Below are 23304 nucleotides of genomic sequence, written 5' to 3'. Positions count from 1 at the left end.
CACATCCAACATCATGTGGTCTTCTTTCCATTGCATTTTAAAAAACTGCATTTTTAATAAACATATAGATGTAACTTAGACACCAATCATGTATGTAGAGCTCTGTCTGCTTAAAGCAGAACACTGTTTATTCCTCTTTACATGTCATTTTCATTCTGAAGATCATAAGGACCAATTAAAGCAGATTCATGCTGAAATCAATACGAAATCAGTGTGTTTGTAACATTGGTGTAATGATGTTACATAAAGAAATAAAGACAACTTGTGCCATTTCAGTGTATTTACAGGTAGTTTATTTGGTGGTACCAGAAGTTCTTCTGACTGCACATTTTACATCAAAAAGAGCAAATATTGTACATATAGAATGGAGGGTTTTAAATTTGTGACAGCATCATGCAAATGCACAAATCGAAGGAAAAAATCTGCCATCTGGTTTGGCACAAGTTTGATTCCATGTTATCCAAGACATTATGATTTAATTAGGAACACATTAGCACACATGAAGACAGTTAAATATGTCATGTTTAGGCGATGAATTAGTTTAACATATTGCACTATGCCAGATACATTTAACAGCATGTTCAAAAAACAGACCGCCATGACAGCATCAGTCATAAGCCTCAAGTTTCCACCCAAAGCTTCATAATGACTCTTCCCACATGTAAAGATGACCGGCAAGTCAGTCTGTCATCTATCAGTTGTTTGCAACCATTGCCACTTTAAGACGGTTTATTTTGAAAGGGAGCAGTTCGACCATCTCTTTACTGAGCTCCAGCTCTGTCTCAACAGCAGCTGCTGCCTCCGGATGTTCCTCACAGTACTGGGTTATACACCTAAAACAACAGAAGGATGAAAATAATGGTCAGACAAGCAAGACACCATCCCCTGTTTCTATTTGAACTCTTCTGGAAATAATCTCCATTAGTCTACAAAAGATGCAGTGAACAATGGGTTCTTCATACGTGTAATTGTCCAGCGCCTTGTTGAGGTTTTCCAGTTGAGCAGAGGGCAGAGAGCAGATTAACTTGCTGTAAAGTCGTGCCATTCTGAAGCGGGCCACCAGAGCCGGCCTGAGCACATCCTCCTCCATCTTCTCTGGAAACTTTCCATCCGGAGAGCGCAGAGAGTCGAGGAACATATGGAAGTATCTGGAGAATAAATGCAACAGCTGTCGACCAGAATAGCTGGACCAGATCCAGGCTCAGATGGCCTGGAGTCACGTACGGACACTCACTTTACAGCAGAGGAGCAGAGATGGTTGATTTTCTTGATGGAGTGTTTATCTAAAGACTGTGTGTCTGCTTGAGTGTTGGCACGAATCATTTTTAAGTCCATCATTTCATTGTAGATCTCAGCTAACTCAAACATCAGCTGTCTGCGGATCATAAGGTAGTACTGGGCGTTCAATTCTGTTGGGAAACAGAAAACATGGCACGTGACTGGGGCAGCAATCTTACATCTTTAATGGAGGCAAACTTACCATTACAGACGGGCTCCAGCATATCAATTCTTCTCTTGTGCATTTTACAGCGAGCTTCTAGGTCCTCCTCAAAGAAAGCCAGGGTCCGGAAAAGAGCACTGTGATCCTGCAAGATCTCTACATGATCGGTCACATGGCCCTCCATCTGAAAATACTCTTTGGCCTGAAGTCAGGTTAGAGGTTGAGAGTGAGACTGGAGCCATGAAAGACATGAAATCAACTGCTGAAGCTAATGGTTAATGTTGCTTGATGGATTAATAAAGTTTTGTTTCCCCATTACTGCAATTTATAGAACCTTTAAAAGGATCTTTCCACCACATTACTAAAAAAAAAATCCATAATTTTGTTTTACCTCTTTGACATGATTCTGTCCTACCAGAAACACGGCCCTGGCTTCAGAGAAGTCTAATGGGAACAAACATGGAACCTGGAAAGCAAAAAGGGGACAGTTTATCTGATACAGTAGCTACCTGTGACACTGCAGTAGCCTTACAGCTGTACTGTATTTGCTGGAACATACGTCCTAAATCCTCCCTCTTTTCTAAAATAAAACATGCCATTTAATATACCTACAGTTGTAATACTGTATCAGTCCTGGTCATGAACCATGAAACATAAATATGAACCACAGTATACTGACCTTCTCCTCCAGGCTGGCAATGGAATCAAAAGTGTCCTCAGAGCCAAAGAGTAGAGCACTCTTCCTGCTCTTCACTTCCTCCTCCTCCCCAAGTGTTCTCTCTCTTTTCAACTCATCTTGACGATCAGTATCTAACTCACCAGTGTTGTCCTGGACTCACAAACAAATTTATTGCCATTTTTGGAGAGATGAACAGAGCAATAGCATTCAATGCCATCCACGGTACCTCCAGCAGCTTCTTAGCATCCTCCAGGAGGTTAAGGCAGTACTTGATCCAACATCTGGAGATGTGGGCACTCTGCATTCTGTTTTTTTCCCTCTGTTCACTTGCTGCTTCACCTGAATGCAGACAAATGATTAGATACATCCGAATTTTAATCAAGACAAAATGTGAATAGATACTTACTCTCCTGTGCTGCAGCTTCAGATGGCACTTCTGCTAAACCTAATATGACAGAAGCAGCTGACAGACAATGTCTACCTTCCATGAACTGGCCCTAGAAATCACACACCAGCACAGAAAATATACATCAAGTTTAACTACAGACCAGATTCCACCCTTTTCACATTGTCTTAACATTATTTGAGTTATTTTTCTGCTGTCTGTGATTAAAACGTTACTCTACAATGCCACATTCACATCGGTTATCTGTCAACAAACACTGCCCCCTGTAAGCAGACGACTGTCACGGTGAATTTAGAGGAAAAAATTGGGACACACAAGACTATGATTCAGCAAGAAGACACAAGCAGGGACAGGAGATAAACAATTCCGCATTTATCTTTCAACGCTTTCCTGCAAATGCATCACACTGTATATGTTAATAATAGCAGAAATAGGCTGCAGCTACCGAATATTATTCTACTGAAAATTCTTTGTTTTAATCGAGTATATTTTTGCTTGGAAACTGAGCAATTATAAATACAAAAAACAAAATGTCATAATCAGTGCTACTTTCCCTCAACTTTGCCATCTTTCCACTCCTTTAACAGAACCATTTCTACTTCCTTCTATGTTTGTGTGGGTGATGTGGGTGGAAAAAATATATTTTTTTGCTTCCTGGATACCATTCATGATCCTTTAAAGCATGTTAAAATTCTACCTTAGAGATGTAATACTGTGAAAGTGTAGCAGCATTGAGGGCCCACTCCATCCGGTTGAACTGCTTTAAGGGTAACAGCCTCTGCAGGGTGTTATGGCAGTAAGTCGCAGCACGCTCAGTTTCACCTGAGAGGAAAAATGCATAAATTAAGCAACATAGAAAAATTCTACTTTTTTTTATTATTAATTTATGACATTTGACTCAAACTTCAGCCTCACCAACAATTTTGTAGACTTGAGCAAGGTAGTACTTAGTGTAGGTATAGATAAACTCAAACCTGAGAAAGAAAAGTTGGAGAAAGGGAAATGAGAGAGGAATATGTCAGTTACAGGAATTAAAGGGGAAATAAAAGAAATCAACGGAAATGCACTCAAAGGTCACTACTTCTCAGTTCGTTCCTGGTCTGTCAGAAGCTTCTCCTCAGTTGTAAAATACTCAATCTTGTCCATGGGAGGACTCCCATCCTGAGGGAAAGAACAAGGAATAAAAGAACAGTTGTATTAAAGGCAATTCCTCTGAAAGCTAGCAATTTCAGCAACAGGACAGTGCAGTAGACCCCTTCACAAATCAGAGAAGGGAGAAAGGTGCATTTTCAACAACCTTCAACACATCTGACAGAATCTAATTTGAAAAGGCCCTAAGACCCAGAAAGTTCTCAGGAGGACAGGTGGTTTCTTCCTAAACTCATAGTGCAGCACTTGAACAAATCGCAATTTTGATCGCCTGAAAAACAGAAATACCTCTTTCATATAACGCTGGTAGATAAATTCTGCAGTTTCAAGGAACTGAAGAGCTTTCTCTGCCTCATCCCGTCGCGTCCACATGATTCCCAACTCGTTCTGATAAAAAAAAAACAAAATATAAGCAATTTAAATGATCGGCTATAAGAATCTCCCTTTGTACAAATTGTGTAACGAAGTATAGACATTAACTCTAACAAGCCTTATTTTAGCTGGCTTATTTCCAACATTACCCTGACGTGGATGGACAGCGACACATTCTCGGACGACACTCTGCATCTTTCCAGTAGCATCACGCAGTTCATCAGATGCTCATGTCCGGCCGACAGCTCTTCCGTCTCGGCGTGGTTAACGCCCAGATAAAACTCCACAGCCGCCAGTTTAGCGGTCAGCATCCCAGGTGGTGATTCGCCGCAGAGGCCGTCGGTGAACAATTCATCCCTCTGGCCGTCTACAAAAGCTTCGGACGCCCGCTGCTCTCTGCCATCTCCCCCGCTCTCTTCCTCGCCTTCACAAGCCTCCAAACTCTTTAACGTACAGTGAATCTCTCTGATGAGCTCCCTGGCTTTGTATTTGGAACGGTAGGGATCATTTACGGGGTCTTTTAAAGATTCTTCACAACTGAGAGTCTGGGCGTTTTTGAATTTGTCGCAGACATCTCTCCATCCACTGTTACTCAGCGACGCCATGTTTGCTATTCTTCTTCTTTCCGAGCTTGTTAAACACGATTATTGGGTTCAGCAGCGACACTGCCACCATCCGGGTATACGCGGAATTTCTATTTTGAAATGCTTCCTGATAAATGCACAATTTCACTGCATAAATAAAACTGCCCTTCAAAGTGGTGCAAAATAATTTGGCAGCTCAACATTCTGATAAGCCATGACCGAGTCAATTTTTTTTAGCCTTGATTAAGCATACTCAATCCAACTTTACTGGTGTCTTTATTTATCCCTGATCACCCATATGAAGTCAAACTAAATGTATTAACTCAGTTTTCTTCTTTTTCGACATGTTCCCATACATGGGCGTGATTGTTGAAGCTCTGCGGCACCTGTACTAAATTAAATTCTGATTCATTCACCAATGCACTCAATATGCTCATATACCAAAATATGGCCATACAAGATATTATGATCTTGTATGTTGCGTTGAATCACAGGTCTTGTAACCTTTGATCATTGAAAGCATCAACAGTGTCAACAATGCAAACATTCAGAGGAACTACAACTCTGAAGCCAAAAAAACACATCTCTCATGCTGCATCATGTGAAGTAGTTTATTTCAGGAAACCCAGAGAAACCAAGCATTTTGCAAGGGAAAATATCCAATGTACAATTACAATGTACAATGTAATGTTAGGTTTGGAATTAGCTTACCTTTTATAGTCATTGAGGTTTATATCATATACATTATACATCATTTAAGTAGTTAATTTCAGCAAAATGAAACCGTGCTAATCTGGATGATCATCATACCAATTCATCGATTTTTCCATAAAGTCCACAAAGGCTTAGCTATCAGTGGTGTTCAAACATTAATTACATTTTATGCTTGTGTAATGATGTGGAAGTTAACCTCATTTTGAAATTTCTAAGCATGTAAGAGATCCTTAAAAATGACCCAAAATAGATGATTCTTTTATGCTGCTTTTATGAGCAATGCATCATTCTATTTAACCACCAGTCTGTTTTCAAGCATCTACATTCACCCACATTCAAATTTCATTTAGAAATTGGCCAAAATATGAAAAAATGAAAAATAAGGGGAGTACCTGATTTTGTGTATTAAAAAGGTCCTAAATTGTGAGCACAATTGCATATTAAATGAGTTTAAAATGTTAAGTGACGCTGTTGTCTAAATGACATTTTTAGGTCTGTTTGGGAGTCCACATGAAAAGCTAACTGAAGCATGGGGCCATTCTCCATGCTATCCATACTGCCCCTAGGACGCCGTGTTTTTCTCCATTCTGAAAGACAGAAACAGTCACCGTGGTTACAGTGCTACCTTCTGTTTAAATCGGAAGCTTCCAAACTGTTCATAGGACTAAAAAGTGAATTTTCAATTATGAATTACCGGTAACCTTCTTTAATCTAAATCTGTGATATTCACTGAGCCTTAAAGAAAAAAAAAACAACTGACCATAACCTGTGAGAGATTTCTACATTTAATATGAAATCTGAGAAAGGGAAAAATTTTCCCCAACATATTTCATTACCGTAATTTCTGGACTACAGAGCGCACCTGATTAAAAGCAGTATAATCTAATTTTAGAAAGAAAATCAATTTTGTACTTATACAAGCCGCACCGGATTTTAAGCCGCAGGTATCCCACGTAGTAATATGAAAATCAAAAAACATTCAGTACCGGTAGATGTTTTTATTACCGTAGGAGACAAGTCACTGACGAGTGACAAACAGACAGGTAAGAAACAACAGCCACTCTTTTCACTTGTATGAGACCTTAAATCCAGTTTTCATCACGTCAGGATTTTTTAACTTTTCTTTTAATTTAATCCACTTAGCAACATAAATATATTGTACTGGTAAATGCTTTTCCCCCCCTAACGGTGTCTGTAATGCAGCTACCTTGAAATATACGTTTGTATCAGCTACACAGAAATTACGTTGTTTATGCTTTTTTACTCAAGCATTGAACAATTTAAAACTCCCCGATGGCCCACCTCTAAAATCTTCTATTTTCAGCGCGGTGGCGATTGCTTTTGCCTTCAGTCTGATTTGTACAGCGGAAACACTGCGGCCGCCTGCTCTCTGTGTGTTGACCCAGTCTTCTAGAACGTTTTCAAGCTCGGGCCACCTGCAATGTTGACTTCTAAAAGCTTTTGTCGTCTTTTTGCTTTGGATCAGTTCTTCAGGCGGCCGTCTCCACCTTCTCCCGATTGATTACCGTAATATATGCCAAGATTACGTGCGCCAGCTCAATTTCCTTCTTCAACCGCCAGAGTGATCGCTTTTAACTTAAAAGCTGCATCATATGCTTTTCTTCTAGTATTTTCCATGTTGATGAGGGTCAGTAAAAATGATTGATTCACAATAGTTGTGATAGTGCGCCACGAAAAAAAACATAAATAAGCCGCACCGTAGAATAAGCCGCAGTGTTTAAAGTGTAGAAAAAAAGTAGCGGCTTATAGTCTGGAAATTACGGTATATATTTCTTTCCTTACTTGTATTTGATGAGGCGACTTGCTTGGACAAGCTGTGCAGACTCATTGGTCATGTGACAAGCAAATAGCAGCCAGTTTCGTGGTTGTACCTTGTAGGCAAACCTCATGAAAAGCAGCGAATAGCAGCACAGTGCTGAGAGAAGGGAGAGAGAACACAGGCAGTGAAAACAGCACAAAAACAATTCAGCTTAACTGACAGTTCAAGTTCCCGATTCCAAAGTAAAACCTTTAACCTCTTCCAAAAATGACAGAAAAGTCACAATTACAGTAAATATTCACAGCAAAGACCAAAATTGTAGCCGTGCAATGGACTTATTTATAATAACCCTAACAATGAGTATCAATAACAATATCAATGAAACTACAGGAGAATGTAGGTCTTCCTCCAGTGAAGTCTTACCAAAGGTCATCCTGCCACTGATGATCTCAGGGCTCTTCTTCATATCTGCGATTGCAGCAATAGGAAGACCCCAGTTTGCTACTGGACCCCAAAAATGCTGTGAAGGTACAAATAATGAAAAAATAACATTTTGGGGTTATTCATTGTCACAGGATATAAGTATAGAATAAATGCCTAACAAAAGCTTAGGCAATGATTCAACCAATAAAGAAAGAAGATGCTTCACTATGAGGGATGAGTACTTACTGTACTGTTGGGTGTTGATTTTTTCCCCCAAAATGCCACATACAAGAGGAAAAATTAATAGAAATGTGTTAATAGATATGGTCCATGGTGCTGAAAAAGCCATGCATAACATCCACTGCAATGTATCTAATACATCACCTTATAAAACAAAATATATAGGCTTGTTTCAAAAACTTAAAGAAACCCTAATAATTCTGAGCTCAAGAGTGCACCGATTTAACACAGTTGAGAGTAACAAAGATTATCATTCTGCATCTCATGCAAACAGAGATGACGTCTTGCGTCACAGTTAGTTTTGCCTTTACTCTAAATCCTGAGTGTTAAGTGCAAACACCAGCACAGCATCATGTCAACAATTAACTAACCTTGCAATAACACAAGATATGCATTGTATTTTCTCTTTATCCCCACATAGTGTGACCTACACCCATAGTATAGTCATCAAAATTTATTGGTACTTTTGAGTTATTTTGCTAACAATAATACAAAATATTGTTACAGTAGGATGTAATGTCTTTTACAAGTTACAGACCATTTCCAAACATTGTCAGCAGTTTGAAGTAACAGAATATGCTTTGTAAAACTTTAGCATGATTTTAGGAGCATTATAATTGCGCTATATTAAATACAGCCTATAAATAGGGAATCTCCTTACCTAAAATGACCCATACCCGTATACTGCCAGTTTAGAACTATCAGAATATAGGTGTTTTACAAAAAGGATTGTGCTATTCAGATTATCTAGATTCAATCAGTATACAAAGTGTGGGTTGTTGACAGGGCCAACACATTTAAATCACATTGAAAACTTCCATAGCAAGCTAACAGGTTTAGCATGCATGCTATATAAACATATATCACTATCGAGACTCCAGTGTCGTATACACACCTCATCAAATAGTCCCTAAATTCTTTGCTCTTTAGGTGGTCAATGGCTTTCCGTGCAATTGTTCCTGCCATGGTTTCTAGAAGATTTGTTTCTGTTGTGACCGACAAGACTGCAGCTGTAGTGAAGGGCAACAGTCAGACAGACAGGTTAAACGTAAAGGACGCGGCAGCTTTAGTCCAGTTTGATTTTACGACATTGTCGTAATTTCGATCTGCACCCACCTGAACGTGAAATCCGATTACAAATTAACATTTGGGAGATATGAATATATATATTAGAAAATAGATCATAGTATCATATCTAGGACATACCCTTTAAAGCAAAGCGATAAATATTTACACTTTTTAACATTTGTTCAGTGTATCAAGTTTCATTTTTTGAAGGAATCGAAATATTTGCACACACGTCAGCCCCAGTAATGCCATAACACCCCCATCCACCAACCACACACACGCACAAACAGGCACCTAAAAAGTGTGTTTTTTTCAGTATCTTACCTTGTATGTGTATTTATTTGTGTAGTTTCTGACTGTGAAGTTAATTGATACCAGTAATATATGTAGCAGTTGTAGTACAATATTAACAATATTTTAATGTAGTAAGCTGTAAATACTATATGTGTATACACACAGCACATATTCATTATAATGTAATTTAGTTCGTGGATTTAAATAAAAGCTATTTTGACCTTTTATCAATGAAGTCTCAAATGTCATTGTCATTGAACTTTTGGTCACCTATGCAGTAGTTTGGGGGCTCTGAACCTTGGTCAAATAAAGTTTTCTATTAGGCTTCAGCTGTTTAAGTTCTCCTTCTGGCTTGAGTTCAAATGCATGGATAAAATTTTCAAGCAATGAAAACACCTTATCGTAGCGTGTCCCAATGATCCTAGGAGATCCGTTGTCTGGGGCTTTATGCCCCTGGCAGGGCCACCCATGGCAAACAGGTCCTAGGTGAGGGACCAGACAAAGCGTAGCCCAAGACCCCCTTATGACGAGTAAAAACATTGGTCCTAAGTTTCCCTTGCCCGGATGCAGGTCACAGGGGCCCCCCTCCTGGAGGCAGGCCTGGGGGTGGGGCACGTTGGTGAGCGCCTGGTGGCCGGACCTCTGCCCATGGAATCCAGCCGGGCACAGCCCGAAGAGGCAACATGGGACCCCCTTCCTGTGGGCTCACCACCTGCAGGAGGGGCCAAGGGGGTTGGGTGCATTGTGTGTTGGGTAGCGGCCGAAGGCTGCATAAACTGGCTCTGAAGGCTGCATAAACTGGCTCTGGGGACATGGAATGTCACCTCTCTGGTGGGAAAGGAGCCTGAGCTGGTGCACGAGGTTGAGAAGTTCCGATGGTGAGAGGCGACGGGCAGGGGTGGCAATTCTCGTTGCTCCCCAGCTCAGTGCCTGTATATTGGAGCTTACCCCGGTGGATGAGAGGGTAGCCTTCCTTCACCTTCGAGTGGGGGGACGGATCCTGACTGTTGTTTGTGCCTATGGCCCAAACAGCAGTTCAGCTTATCAACCGTTTTTGGAGTCCTTAGAGGGAGTGCTGGAGAGTGCTCCTTCTGGGGGCTCCTTCGTCCTCCTGGGTGACTTCAATGCTCAAGTTGGCAATGACAGTGTAACCTGGATAGGTGTGATTGGGAAGAACGGCCCCCCTGATCTGAACCCAAGTGGTGTTTTGTTATTGGACTTCTGTGCTCGTCTCAGATTGTCCATAACAAACACCTTGTTCAGGCATAAAGGCGTCCACATGTCCACTTGGCACCAGGACATTAACATTTAAAAAAATAAAAAATAAAAAGGTACACTTCCCAGGGTGCCGTTGTTGGAAACAAATCTATTACAGATTTCATGACAAGACAGGGCTAACCCCTGTAGCTACAAAATCAATCAAACAAAAACCACAAAACATTTAAAGCTTAATGCAGCTTTAAACTGTTTATTTTCAAATCACTTTTAAAAAAAAAAATTAAGAGTTTTATAATCGTAAAAAGTGTAGGTCATTTTTCTTATCACAAGCTTTAAAGATTTTGTCTGAAAGTAGTTATAGTTATTGTTGAATAAAAGTGTTTTACTGCCGTTTTTAATGAGATGTGACAGAGAGAACATGAATGTTTTATTAAAGAATACTGAAAAATCACTTGAAGTCTGCTGCGATGGGGCTGAATGTTTTTGCAGAGTCAGCCATAAACGCCTCGATCTCCTCAACAGTTCGAGGGACACAGGTGAGAAGTTCGATCCCATCAGCTGTGACTGCAATGTCATCTTCAATGCGAACCTGTGCACAAAATCAAGTCCATATTTTCATTAAGTTAAAGGTTCTTAGATTGAGGGTCACTTTTCCAACTCTGACCCCAGGCGTATGTGGCAAGGCATCCAGGCCATCACCGACTACAAACCCAACAACTCCAGCCCCACAGTCATGGACACCACCTTCCTGAACGAGCTTAATACCTTCTATGCTCGCTTCGAAAAGGACGACAAGGACACTGCCACTAGGACCCCTCTCCCAGCAGACCACCAACCCATCACACTATCATCTACCGCCGTCTACACAGCCCTCAGCCGGATCAATCCACGCAAGGCTGCTGGTCCTGATGGCATCCCTGGACGTGTGCTCAGGGCATGCGCAGAACAGCTCGCTGGGATTTTTACGGATATCTTCAATCTGTCCCTCGCCCACGCAGTGGTCCCGTCTTGCTTCAAGGCCACAACTATCGTCCCAGTTCCGAAGCATTCCAGACCAACCTGCCTCAATGACTACTGCCCGGTAGCACTCACCCCCATCATTATGAAGTGCTTCGAGCGACTGGTCCTGGCTCACCTGAAGGACTGCCTCCCAACCACACTCGATCCACACCAGTTTGCCTACCGCAGCAACAGGAGCATAGATGATGCAGTCTCCATAGCACTGCACTCTGTGCTCACACACCTGGACAACACGAACACTTATGCACGATTGCTGTTTGCTGACTTCAGCTCAGCTTTCAACACCGTCGTCCCCTCCAAGCTGATCACCAAACTTGGAGACCTGGGCATCAACCCCTCCCTCTGCAACTGGACTCTGGACTTCCTGACCGACAGACCACAGCATGTTAGGTCAGGTCACAGCCGCTCCACCACCATCACACTCAGCACCGGTGTGCCACAAGGCTGTGTGCTGAGCCCGTTCCTCTACTCTCTATTCACCCACGACTGCAGACCTGTACATGGATCCAACTCCATCATCAAGTTTGCAGACGACACAACGGTGATCGGTCTCATCAGCAACAACGACGAGACAGCCTACAGAGAGGAGGTAGAGCGCCTGACCACATGGTGCGCCAACAATAACTTGGTCCTCAACACCAGCAAGACCAAGGAGCTCATAGTGGACTTCAGGAAGGCAAGAGGAGGCACACAGGACCCCATCCACATCAACGGGATGGCCGTCGAGCGTGTCTCCAGCTTCAAGTTCCTGGGGACCCACATCTCAGAGGACCTGTCCTGGACCACAAACACCTCCAGCATCATCAAAAAGGCTCACCAGCGCCTCTTCTTCCTGAGGACACTGAGGAAGAACCAGCTATCCTCGGCTGTCCTGGTGAACTTCTATCACTGTGCGATAGAAAGCATCCTGACCAACTGCATGTCAGTCTGGTATGGAAGCTGCACTATCGCTGAGCACAAGGCCTTGCAGAGGGTGGTGAAAACTGCCCAACGCATCACAAGGACTACACTCCCTGCCATTGGAGATGTCCAGAGGAAGCGCTGCCTGCATCGAGCACGCAGCATACTCAAGGACTCCTCCCACCCTGCCCACAGACTATTTTCCCTCCTGCCCTCTGGGAGGCGCTACAGAACCCTCAGGACTCGGACCAGTAGACTGAGGAACAGCTTCTTCCCCAGAGCGGTGTCCCTGCTGAACTCCTGCTGACCCTTACACACTCCACACCTCACTACACTACAGCAGTTTACACAACAACTCACTAGCTTAGTAACCAATGTAGCTACTGTTTAAACCTGTCCTGCGCACTCATGCACTTTATCATCTGTATCTGTATACACGTAATTTATAATTTGCACATCTCCTCTATCTTATGTAAATAGCTAAATAGCTCCTGCACTTATAGTCCAAGGCATTTAATGTAAACACCATCTGTAAAATATGTTTATAGCAGGTAAACGATTGTAAAATAACCGCCATACTGTATTTATTAAGTTATTATCCTCACTTGCTGCTTCTTTTGCACTTCTGGTTAGATGCTAAACTGGATTTTGTTGCTCTGTACCTGTACATGTGCAATAACAATAAAGTTGAACCTAATCTAATCTAATCTTAGGACTACAAAGTGATCAAACTTCAGTCCTCTGAACAAACCAAAATAGATTTTGCAGAAAGACTCACCCCTCCAAAGTTGCGGAAGCGAGCCAACACCTGGTTATTGATGAAGCAGCTCTGGGTGGGGTCAGCCAGGGCCTGGTCCAGAAGGTGGCTGATGAAATAAATGCCAGGCTCCACAGTGAGGACCATCCTCTCCTGCACCAGACGGCCCATGCGGAGGCTTTTCAGCCCAGGCTCAGCAATACGTTCCACACCCTGGCTCACAGAGCAGGAAAGTGCATAAAATGCTCTCTCATAATTTCACATTTGTAGCGTTTTGATAAATAGAATCATGGTCAAAATTAATTTGATCTCCAGCAATCTTACAACACCGTACATTTTATGTTACAGTATAAAAGCTGTGTATCTGAACAGAGGATGTCCTTGAATACAGTTGTTGCTGGGAAACATCACTTCAGGCAACATAACACAGAACTTGCTCAATCACCAATTCAGGGTGAGACTGTAAGTCCATGTTCAAAGATCAAACTTTCTCTCCTCCAGCAGCAGAAGCTTAAAAACATGGGTTCAGCTCATTAACCATGACTTGAAAGTTTGACTGGCACAAAACCTCCAACAGAGTTTGGTCAATTATCTATGCACGGCGGTAGCTGTCCTGGCCTCTTCCACCCTCAAATGTCTCTATGATTAATGACATCAATAATGAAGGATAAGGATTGTTTTCTTCTCCAATATCTGGAGTCTCTCACCTCAGGATATCCACCAACATCATGCACATCAATGCCAAGCAGGTGTCCCAGGCCATGAGGCATGAAGATGGAACCAATGTGATGCTTTATCATGTCATCCACATTTCCTGTCAGAATACCAATCTTCACCAGCTCCTCCAGGTGAACCCGGTCAGCCAGACGGTGCATGTCAGTCCATTTCACACCTTCACCAAAAAGTTTTTCATTATCTGCAAGACTCCTGAGATGAGACCGTTAAAAAACGCACATAATTAAACTGAATTAGAGGATCACCTGGTTTGATGGCAGCCAGCACAGTTCTGGAGGATTTGAGGACAGCCTTATAGATGGCTCTCTGGTCTGGGGTGAACTTGCCATTGGCTGGGAAGGAGCAGGTAATGTCTGAAGTGTAACAGTAGTACTCTCCCCCCATGTCAAAAAGACTGCAGGTGACAAAACAACTAAACTGTTTTAACTGTAATTATTATCACGGTTAATTTCTTTCCCTAAAAAAAACAAACTCTAAAAGCTTCTCACCACATGTCACCATCCAGGATTGTCTTGTCATTTGGAGCTCCAGCATGACCATAGTGGAGAACAGATGAGTTATTGCCCCTGTTATTAAATGACACATATAAAATAATAAGAAGAAACTAGCAGAAAACTGAGTCAAAATCATATGCATATTGTGAAAGTAAACTAATTGTATTTAAATCTCTATTTCAAAACAGAATACATGGAAGAGACTATAAACCTCTTTACTTTTTTCAGTAGACACAATGCAGCTTCCTTAACTGACTTTGTGGCATAAAAAGACAAATATTGAACCAATATATGAAAGAAAAACGGTATTTTACTCAGAAAATAGGCAGATATTATTCAAGAACACATCCTTACGTTCCACAAATGCAGGTGTAAGAGGTGTGGCGCATTCCACCTTTCTTGTAGCAATAATGCTGGAACAGGCTGCAACAGATAAAAATGGCGATGAAACAACCAGCAAGGAAAGAAGCAATCCTGGGTCACCAACGCTCTCTTCCCAAATCTGCGCCTTTTATGACTTGAATCGTTATCCCACACAGTGACACAATCATTCACATCCACACCATCAGAAAATTAGCCGTTTACTGATTTCTGGGTCCCAGATGTTCCACGCAAATGACGGCTGTTCCGATACATTCTAATTCAACTACAAATATAAAACTCAAATGAAGAGAAACTGTTGATTTTCAAATGTATTAATAAAAACATCTGACAAAATGGATGCAATTAAATACAAGTGAATATAAACAAGAGAAGAGAGTATTTGTTGACTAGAGTTGGTCAACAGTTATTCACCTCTCCATTTCATATTCTTTCTGTCCAGGCTTGACACTCTTCATAACCTAAAGACAAAATGTGGATTAAATGTGGGCAACAAGCATTATATTGTATAATATATGGAATTCAGTCATTACAAAGGACATTTTGGAACTTTAAAAGAAATGTTTTAGAGATATACTATAGAAGTTAGACGTTATACGTGTGCAACAATTTGGTTTTTGGCAGGAACAACAATTTGGTTTTTGGCAGGAACAGAAGGATCAGACGTGTTAATCACACATCTGGTTGAAGCTTATTACCCGTTTTCTACATGACATTTTTTATCTTAAGTTCTAGTCCTCCTTCCCTGTACTCATTATCATCTTCGGATAGCTACTGTGTTGCTTCTTTGATCTTGGGATTTAGACCTCAAATGGCAAAGCTTTTTCTCTTTTCCCTCTACCTCTTCCTGTTTCATTGTGCCATTTCTTCTCTCACTGTCTGCATTTCCATTTAGCTCATTTGTAAAAGAGTACTATGAAATCACTGCTCTGGTTTTGTGTCAGACACTTAACCTCAGCAAACCTCTATACTGGACATGAATGATTTCCTTAACAGTCTTTTCTGACAGCCTATTGTCGTTATAGTTGGCTCCTTCACTCTTAATGAAAGCAGCATCTTACCATCTTGTGAGCTTCGCTGGAAACCCTGTTTGTGTAGCGAAGGACCTCCAGCTCCATATCTGTCTTAATCAGACGACTACAGAGACAGAAGGCAAGAGACTTCTAATTCTGATGAATGCACATCAGATTATTTAATACATTCTTCCAATGGCACAATGACAGAAGACTAAAAATAGCTTGTAATTCCTCACCATTCGACCATGACTGGGTGTAAAAGCGTGTTATTGACTTGGAACCTGAAGGGGGAAAAAATTAAGAAACCACAAAGATGGTTAGAGATCTTAAAGATTGTTATTCTAGATATTAAGAAAACAACAGTCCAAGAGTTTGATTAAACTGACAAAATGTATTCCAATTTTTATGGGTCGATGTAACAAAAAATATTCTTGAAATTGTCTCATCCTTTCATCTCAGCATTTGCTATTCTGACAGAAATAAGATTATTGGCCTTAAGTCACTTGTCATCATCTTCAATCTTACGTTTTTAAACAGGGTAGTTGGCCTGGGCTTAAATGTGTAAGTAGAACAGAGAGGTGACTATGCCAACGTGACACGATTTGAGGCTGTATGCTAATGTATGTGTTTTTTTTGTCTGATTTCTGAGAGAAAGCCTTCAATTCTTCAATGTGACTTAGACACACATACCTATGTCTATATTTATATACTAGGGGTGTGTGGTATATGGGGTAGACAGTATAAATAATAGCAACTTGGCCTACAGTATAGTTTTGGACTCTACCAACCAATCCTGATAACACTGGTTGATGACATTAACTGACTGCATCTGTCTTAGGGCTACTTCATTCTCCATCTGCGTAGCTTTGAGAGGTTTATGTAGTTATTTTATTGTCTGCGAATACCGCACACCTCCCAAAAATATTAACTAGGCAGAGCGGGAACGCAGACCCTAAGCAGACCAGGGAAGGCACGATTGGTTCGCCAACCTGCACAATTCCTGTTTATCACTTAATCTTTTAGCATTTTGGCCAAGGTGAGCAAAGTATGTTCACTACCAGTTGAAAGTAAACAGACCTGGTCATATAGCCTCCTGTAGACTAATTTAAACTGAATTTCAAATTATTTTCTCAAAAATACATTATATCTTTGTTTTTTGTGTTTTATTTTAAATCAATTTAGCCCTGCTATAGAACCAATTCAGAAACACTGTGCACACCATTATAACTTTTCACTTAAGGTTAAATCAGGATACTATTTATATGAACATTGGACCATATCACCCATACGTAGTTCACACGTGGCTGCATAAACTTCACAGAAAGAATGCAGAATATCTGAACAGAATTAATGTGATGTGCTAGAAATCATACAAACCGGCTAATTCCTTCGAAGGAGGATTCACGGGTGATGCTCCCACTATCTGTGTTTTGTCCTCGCTTCATTAAAGAGGAATACAAAAAAAATCCAAAACAGTCAAACTAAACCCTTCAAATCTTCCAGAGAACTTGACATTACTTGACATGCAAAATCTTTCATTCATCAGCATTTCAATTCCATGCATCAGCAATCAGTTTAAAAAGAGTTTGTACAGTTTCAATTTTACCAGAAAAGAAAAGAGACTATTTTACCAGTGTCAGAAGGGTTTGTGGTTTCATGAGGGACAGAACATCAACAATCTGCAAAAAACAGGCAGAGGACCATGAGAGCACACACACTTACACAGACACGCACTTTTACACACACACACACACACACACTTACATCACAGGTGTAATGCACCTCATCAACTGCATACTTCTCCTTGTAATGCTCTTTTGGGTAGATTCTGTCAATAGATCACAATGCACAATGTGTAAATAAGCAATATGTATACGTACTATATAGTTCAGATAAATGCTCAAATACATGAATATGCCATCTCTTTTAGCCCACTTCATCCAAGTGTAATGTTAAGCATTATGGACAAACACTTATATTGAAATTTTTGAGCATAGCTATTACAAAACTATTATTATTACCAACATGATAAGACATAAACTTATAAAATATTTTTCTCTGTACGATTCTATTTTAATGTGTTTACATCTGGTACATGACAAAAATACATATGAATGATCATAACTTAAATGGACGCAGATTATAAATGTTAGTATGAAGAAACACGTTTATATAAGTAATCTTTCTGGAATATAAGACTGGGGGAGACCCAGCAGCCATTATGAAATACTGGTCATGTTCACAGCTGGGGCCACTCACTCTCCCATCCAAACTGCATAACTTTCAGGCAGCTTAGGAACAAAAAGGATGGATTTCCCCGAGTCCACATCAATGGCGCCATAACAGTCAGGCTCAGTTACTCCAAATGTCCAGTGGAAGAAAGACTCCTGGAAAAGAATCAGTCAAACCATGAGAGACAGCTTTAAGTTAAAACTTTTGGGATTCAAAGCTAAATCTGATTCACACTGTCAGAATAGCAAATGCTGGGATGAAAGGATGAAACAAATAGAGACTGATATTAAAAGAGCATGCCATTTCAATTCCTAAAAATATATAGGAGTGGTCAAAAAATTACTGTGGGCAGGTGAGAAGTAAGCATGACACTAAAATGGTGGTCTTATTGTTATATAGAAACATCTAAGGATGGCTCTTAAAAAAAATTAAAATCTCCACTTGCCTCTAGTGACCCCCTGTGGATAAATGGATGGATGATCCATCCTTTGTCCTCTACCTTATCTTTCTGCCTAGTTGCAGCCATCTGTCTCAGGCAGCCTGTTAACACAAGCTGCTACGCTGTCCTTCCTCATCGCAGTGACGGGAGAGCCTACAGGGCAATGACCAAGATACTGCAAGAAAACTATCCATCAATTAGCCACCAACCAGCTAAAAAGCCAGCTCAGAGGAGCAACCAGTCTTTCTCCAACGTTTACCACCAGGACCACACAGCAAAGACTGACAAGACAGGTAACATCAACTGGGCCTAGCCTAGCTAAGGCCCCTAAACTGAGCACAACAACACAAATACATCAGTGTGCAATACCGTACTTACACTCAGGCTCTCATGCAAAACTAAACTTTCTCCAACCTGGCACCTCATAACACACACAGACACACACACACACCACATTTTACACGTGCATGTGTCCTCAGCCAGCAAATGGTCAAATGGCAACCAATGAGGAACTTTGTTCCTGGACTCTAGGCCTCAGCAGCCCATTTCCACACACACAGACGCACATTTGTATAGAAGTACATTGTTAATAGATTGTACGTTTTTACCTTAATTGCTAATAAATGTCTTTATAATCTGTCTTTTAATAAACATACCTGCTGGCCGTTTAATGTTCCACAAGAGTGAGATCTGCCAACTTCTACACTGTCAAGACCTTCCTTCAAACTTTACTTGTTGTTATTGTGGTCATTTTGATTGTAGCCATTAATTTAATTATTAGTCAGAGTGCTATATAGACAACCTAGTGTATTTTATGGGGCTGATTTTGCAAATTAGTTTTTCCCTTCTCAGAATGATGGTGCCCTGAGGTAATCTTATACACAGATCCAATTGTTTAGTAATAATTAATTGTCTTTGATATATATCAGTTCTTTATGGTAGCCAAATCCAAATTTAATAACCTTAGCAGGCAAACACCAAAAGTGGTGCCCACGCATAAGCCTGGCACAACAAATGGAAATTTGGATCTGAAAATCAAAAGGACTCCATACCTGTCGGAAAAGGACATCTGTGTCCGTGCAGTATCTTTGTTTTTGTTCCCCTCCCTGCAGCACCACCACTGACTGTGGCAACAGTCCGTCTTTTTCCCTCAGTCCTGCACACAATCTTCGGCGATTCTCCGCAAACAACTCAGCAGACACCCTGAGGGTGTCATTTCCCAGCCAGTAGATCGATCTAAATGCAAATGAAGAAGAGCATCTAGATCAGGATTGGAGCTGTGGGATATGGCGATGACCCCTAATACCAGTCATATTCTAAATGTATTCTATTCTATACAGTAAGGGCAACAGACATTGTATAAAGTTAGACAATGTGGAACATTGTGTGTTTGAGCTTGCAGGCATACATACATTTATGGTATTATGCTGTCATTGTCAGTTAACAACATGTGTTCTATATTCACTTACACTCCTGATCAAAAGTTTTAAGACCAGTTGAAAAATTGCAAGAATTCACATTTTGCACTGTTGGATCTTAAGAAGTTTGTTTTCTCCGAATTGTAAGAAAAAGGTTTCTATTTTTAGGATTTATCTGGTACTGGAGAAAATTTAAGCTGGACAAAACATCCAGTAAACAAAGTTTGGTACAATACTGTATATAGAATATATTCGGCCAGTTTCCTCTGTATGGCAATACTGCTCTGCTGTATGTAACATCTTTCCTGGTGAATCCTGTCTGATGACACAAAATCTGCCCAGAACTGTGTGTAAGCCCTGTGGGGAAGTTAACATTTATGCATGTATTTAAGAAAAATGCAAATCAAGTCATGTGTCCCATGAAGCCAACATTCATGATCTGGTGCACATCATGTGACTGATCATGGTGTTTGTGCATCTTTTTCAGCTCAGTAGATTTCTCTGCCTTTATGGTTTCTAATGTAACAGTATAGGTTCCTCTTTCACAAATACCATATTTAAGGAGCTCACCATAAAAGAACTCACCAACAAATCATATTCACTTTTTTCAGATGAGTCCACACACACACACACACACACACACACACACACACACACACACACACACACACACACACACACACACACACACCTCGGCAATCAACCACTTATCAACCAGATGCTCATGTGATCAGAATTTTCAGGGAACCAAAAAATGTTAGTAGGGTAGATTCTCAAAAGGGATAAGATAAGGACATGATAAGAAATCTTAGTGTCTTTCCATCCCATGATAATAAACACATGAAGACTGAAAATAAATGATACCAAAGGTTAAGCCATGATTATATAGTCCATAATGGCTCAAGGTTGAATGAACGCATCTCTCTGTATCCATCTACAGGTATTGCTGACTTGACTTCATCACTCTTATTCTGATAGCTTGTCCTCCCCCTTCTCCTCTCTCTCTACCCAGCCGGCCATCAGCAGGAGGGTCCCTCTAAATGAGCCTGGTTCTGCTCAAAGTTTCTTCCCGTAAAAGGGAAGTTTTGCCTTGCCACTGTTGCTTGTTGGGGGTCAGGCCCTGTAGTGCACCTAGAGACTCTTTTGATTGTAACAGATGCTATAGTATAAATAAAGATTTATAATAATAATAAAGACTTCATTTGGATTTGTGTGCACACATCCTCCTCAGTGAGGCAGAATACAGGCAGGCAAATAATGTGCTGTGTTACAGTGATACAATCAGAATATCAACCTTGAAAACGGACAGGCCTCGCTAAATGCTGTAGTTATGAATTATAGATTGAGATAAGATCTAATGGTGTGACAGATTCTAGTTTTACTGCAGCTGATTGCGCTCAACCTGACAATTACTGCCTAGTTACACCCTTTCACTGTTCCTGTTTTCCCAAACTCAACATAAAAACAAAACACTTTTACAATCAGTAGCACCTATAGTGTGTAAAAAAAACATTATTCATATATACATTATGAAAATATATAATGACGGTAGTTACTTATTTCGCTTTTCAATATTTACATTTAATATATAACGCAGACTTAAGTTACTTTAGCATTGTCTGAAATGTTAATATTACATCATTAATGCAAACATTTTTACATAAGTGTCGCAAACCATTCAAGATATCTAAAATATAGTAAGTCTACAAATATGAGAGGTTTGTTTCGCAAATTGACAGAAAGTAATATAACCCGCTTTCTGCCCGACGACAGCTTCATTTTTACATTATGTAGTTTCTGGGTAGAAAGTAAACGCTATTATCTCTTAAGTGAGTGTTAAACCTAATAAATACAACACATTGTGGGAGCTGACAGAACACTCACCGTGGAGGGGCAGCCATGTTGTGCTGAGCAAGCAGACTGTCACGTGACCCGAATAGGTCGTGGTTTTAAATTTGTGTTGCATTGAAAAATATCGGAGAAAACAAATCTGAACCGTCCTGAAACGAGTTTAAAACGCAGCAGAAATAGTTGATAGCTGTTGAAATCATAGGGCGATTTTTCTGTAAATTGTATGTTATTGGGAAAACATATTACTGTCTGAGAAAGCAAGGTGCGTTTCTTTTTAATCATGTCTCCTTTGAAATGAAACTTAAAATCTAATTTGGCTCTTCTATCTCCCCAGATCATTTAAGATTAATTTCAGACAGTTTCATTTTTTATTAAATTTGCACTTTGATCCATTATAACAGAAATTAACTGCTATTAAATAACCACATATAAAACGATAATAACTATTAAAAACACTTCATCCATTAATCTCTGAACTATTGTTTTTCCTTGCGGGGTCAATAGAGAGGGCGGGAGTTTATCCCAGATCTAAAACATTTTATGATTATTTATTATCCACCCTTTTTCAAGTTTATTCATCATTAAGTTGTAAACTATCTGTATTTTGATGTTTGAATGTACCAAAGAAGCTATACCCAAATTAACGATAATTATCTTTCTAATGCTTTTTTTTAACCTGCTTTTTAAGTATTTCACTCGAGTTGTTCAAAGATGTTCAGTTTTCCATTTCTCATGACCGAAAGTAAAACGTGTTGAATGCCATTGTTCCCATACCCACCTCTACGTGTACCGTAAATGGTTTCAAACGATAGGGATATATTTTCAACAATTTCAATCCGAAAATCGTGTCTTTGGTTTTCTGGTTACCAAGGTGGGCGTAAATGCAACACACAATTGCAAGATACAAGATCAGTGCAGCAGTGACGGTTCTTTTGACCGAATCATTGACTAAATCAGTTCATTAAAATGTTTGGTTCAAAAGATTCGTTCACCGAATCGTTCAGTGCTGAACAGTCCCGACCTGAACGATTCGTTTTCAGTTCATGCATTTAATTAGTGCAGCACTTGAGTGAATGTCCAAGCGTCAGCTGTTCCTTCATTCCTTAATCTTGGCCCCCTTAGGTCGACTCTGTTGCTGCAGGTGCAGCAGCCTCACTGAGAATCACGCTTGATTCTGTTGCCCCCATGAAAAAGAAAATAGTAATTCAGAGGTGTGCCCCCTGGTATAATTCACACCTTAGGACCCTCAAGCAGAAAGTGTGAAGACTAGAAAGGAAGTGGAATTCTTGTAAAATAGATAGCTACCATTTAGCCTGGAAAGACTGTCTATTAGTTTACAAAAAGGCCCTCCATAAGGCTAGAACAGCTTATTTTTCTTCTTTAATTGAAGAAAACAAGAATAACCCCCGAACAAGCACTGCCTGTTCCAGCACCTTCCAAGATCATGAGGCACTGGCGGCATCAGATAGCGTAAATCTGAAGGAGGTCAAGCAGACCTGTTCAGAAGTATGCCCGACCTGACTGCACATGGCTAGCGCCAGATGGTCTAGTGGACAACTTATTTACATACAATGCACACATTTCATTACATAATGTACTCATGTCGTTAAGGCCTCAGCATGAGCAGTCAGCTCTTACGTTAGGTTCGAACGACCTAAAACATGAGAGAAACAAATGAGGCAAAGACAACAGC

General features: G+C 40.5%; 3 protein-coding genes across 3 annotated transcripts; all 3 read right to left on the bottom strand.

Moving 5' to 3' along the window:
- Nucleotides 1-276: 276 nt before the first annotated feature.
- Nucleotides 277-4671, bottom strand: kifbp (kinesin family binding protein). Its single transcript, XM_057015759.1, has 13 exons — nucleotides 4197-4671; nucleotides 3964-4062; nucleotides 3608-3687; nucleotides 3442-3500; nucleotides 3224-3348; nucleotides 2527-2617; nucleotides 2347-2459; nucleotides 2121-2270; nucleotides 1833-1907; nucleotides 1481-1643; nucleotides 1235-1409; nucleotides 963-1148; nucleotides 277-833 (listed from the first exon to the last, which is right to left on the bottom strand). Exons 1-13 carry the CDS (start codon nucleotides 4650-4652, stop codon nucleotides 695-697), a joined length of 1911 nt encoding a protein of 636 aa, XP_056871739.1. The 5' UTR covers nucleotides 4653-4671; the 3' UTR covers nucleotides 277-694.
- A 553-nt stretch (nucleotides 4672-5224) lies between these two features.
- On the bottom strand, nucleotides 5225-8853 carry mpc1 (mitochondrial pyruvate carrier 1). Its single transcript, XM_057015887.1, has 4 exons — nucleotides 8680-8853; nucleotides 7549-7645; nucleotides 7149-7281; nucleotides 5225-5932 (listed from the first exon to the last, which is right to left on the bottom strand). Exons 1-4 carry the CDS (start codon nucleotides 8752-8754, stop codon nucleotides 5908-5910), a joined length of 330 nt encoding a protein of 109 aa, XP_056871867.1. The 5' UTR covers nucleotides 8755-8853; the 3' UTR covers nucleotides 5225-5907.
- Nucleotides 8854-10778: 1925 nt separating this feature from the next.
- On the bottom strand, nucleotides 10779-21770 carry pepd (peptidase D). Its single transcript, XM_057015771.1, has 15 exons — nucleotides 21645-21770; nucleotides 19395-19578; nucleotides 17931-18058; nucleotides 17436-17499; nucleotides 17303-17350; nucleotides 17049-17110; nucleotides 15908-15952; nucleotides 15717-15792; nucleotides 15070-15116; nucleotides 14629-14697; nucleotides 14269-14346; nucleotides 14026-14174; nucleotides 13753-13937; nucleotides 13067-13258; nucleotides 10779-10957 (listed from the first exon to the last, which is right to left on the bottom strand). The coding sequence occupies exons 1-15, from the start codon at nucleotides 21659-21661 to the stop codon at nucleotides 10817-10819; spliced, it is 1485 nt and encodes a 494-aa protein (XP_056871751.1). The 5' UTR covers nucleotides 21662-21770; the 3' UTR covers nucleotides 10779-10816.
- Nucleotides 21771-23304: the final 1534 nt, after the last annotated feature.

The sequence above is a fragment of the Takifugu flavidus genome, chromosome 2 (assembly GCF_003711565.1).
Source record: "Takifugu flavidus isolate HTHZ2018 chromosome 2, ASM371156v2, whole genome shotgun sequence".
Classification (NCBI taxonomy): domain Eukaryota; kingdom Metazoa; phylum Chordata; class Actinopteri; order Tetraodontiformes; family Tetraodontidae; genus Takifugu; species Takifugu flavidus.
This window is presented reverse-complemented; position numbering and strand designations above follow the sequence as displayed.